General features: G+C 38.4%; 1 protein-coding gene across 1 annotated transcript in view; it reads right to left on the bottom strand.

Annotated features, from left to right (window-relative positions):
• micall2a (mical-like 2a) overlaps positions 1–1,912 on the bottom strand; it is a 24,721-nt gene that overhangs the window by 2,209 nt on the left and 20,600 nt on the right. Inside the window, exons 10-11 of the mRNA XM_037688630.1 lie at positions 332–434; positions 169–242 (exon numbers count right to left, since the gene is read on the bottom strand). Coding sequence (XP_037544558.1) covers positions 169–242; positions 332–434 — 177 coding nt within the window. The remainder of the gene's footprint in view (positions 1–168; positions 243–331; positions 435–1,912) is intronic.

Raw genomic sequence — 1,912 nt, 5'->3', positions numbered from 1 at the left:
GAGTGGGAGTCATTCTGACTGGGAGCAGGAGTGGGAGTCATTCTGACATCTCTGCAGCGTTCACTCCCGGTAACTTTGTAGCAGTGGACAGAAGCAGTTTCCTCTCAAGTCGGGGCCTTCCAGCAGATTATAAACCCAGTTCAATGATGCGGTTTAAACTGGTTTTACCTGGTTTCTCCAGCAGCCTGCGCAGTTCTCCCTCCACCCCCGGCTGCTGGCGCTCCAGCTCCTGAGTCCGGGCTCTGCATTCATAAAAAATAAAAATGAGAGATGTGGGATAAGAATTTTTTTTTCAAACTCATCATGTGTCCTTAAACATGTATGTACTCACATGTAAACAAGCTCCGACTCCTTCCTCACGTACATCTGCTTTTTTCTGATGAGGTTAAACCAGTCGACCATCAGAGGGTCCATCAATAAATCCCCGTCCTGCTCTGGAAACAAGTCATTTACATTAAAAACATTATCTGTTAAAACCAAAAAAGTCCATGCTCAATAATCCAGGTATACAATCCAACATTTTTCAGTCAGCACAAAAAAAGAAATTGTCCAGATGACCTGACTGAAAAATGTTGGATTATCTGTTACGTTTCTGAAGACTGAGGCATGATTTGTATTATCAGCAGTCTGTTAAAAAAATAAGGCTAAAATGTAGATTATCTGTTGTGGATGGCTGGAACAACAGGTCTCACTGAAATGTGTCCATTAAATGAAATCCTGCGTTAGGATTAAAATTAGGATTAAAATTAGGCATTCCAAATAAAACGGTTAAACACAACTATGGGTCTGTGTACTTCAAATATTAAAGGCAGCATGCAAGAATGATTTCAATCCAAACATTAGCTCATTTTAATCTTCACTAAATGATCGTGCTCCTTTGACTTTATGGTTAAAAACATTGAAATATTTAGAATAATTTTATTTAAAGCAGTCGAGCCTTTTTCTACGCACTCATTTAAAAGTGAGGTTCATGAACCTGCATGTGAGCCCGGTTTGAATAAAATGAAAAAATAAGCTCAGCTTTACAGCAACATTAATGTCAAAGGTAGAAAATTATTACCTGAGTAAATTTACCATTTTTAACCAAATACACACGTGTGCTGCATAGACTCCAATTCATTTAAATAAAAATAAAACTGTAGTAAGGTTTAAAAGAACCGATTTTTTTTAAGTTTCAAAAACAACTAGTTTGAATAAAAATATTCGTGTTACAAGAACTAAATCTGCAGAATAAAATAAAATAAAGCAGTTTGATAAGGACAAAATGATCTATGAACGTGTGTGTGTGTGTGTGTGTGTGTGTGTGTGTGTGTGTGTGTGTGTGTGTGTGTGTGTGTGTGTGTGTGTGCGTGTGTGTGTGTGTGTGTGTGTGTGTTCAATACCAGAAAACTTTATCCACAAACAATATAGAAATGTAAAAACAGACCGACCCGTTCATCGTGGTTTACCCACAATATTCTTGTGATATGAAATGTAAAATATTGGTAAATTATAAAAGGACTGTATTATACAGCACCTTTCTGTCAAGATGCTCCAAGTGATTTACTCTACAGTGAGTTTGTCCATCCATACAGCGCTCTACTACTTCTCTACAAAGATGAATCAGAGCTTCATCACATTCATTCATCGATGGGACACAGCGGAGCAGCGAGGGGGTCATTGTCCTGCCCAGGGACACTTCAGCATGTGACTGCTGGAGGAATTGAACCCCCCACTCTTGCATTGGAGGACGACTGCTCTGACCGCTCAGACAAAAATAATGTGCAACATCAGAAATATCTGAACTGGGAGAATTCATTGATTTTAGTATTTTTCATCATTTCAGAGTGAATATTTGTCTCAAAATAAAGTTTAAATATACTTAAAAAGATGAAACATAAAAGAGTGAGCTGGTGAGAGGGGGGGGGGGGGG

The sequence above is a fragment of the Nematolebias whitei genome, chromosome 15 (genome assembly GCF_014905685.2).
Source record: "Nematolebias whitei isolate Nwh7 chromosome 15, NemWhi1, whole genome shotgun sequence".
Taxonomy (NCBI): Eukaryota; Metazoa; Chordata; class Actinopteri; order Cyprinodontiformes; family Rivulidae; genus Nematolebias; species Nematolebias whitei.
This window is presented reverse-complemented; position numbering and strand designations above follow the sequence as displayed.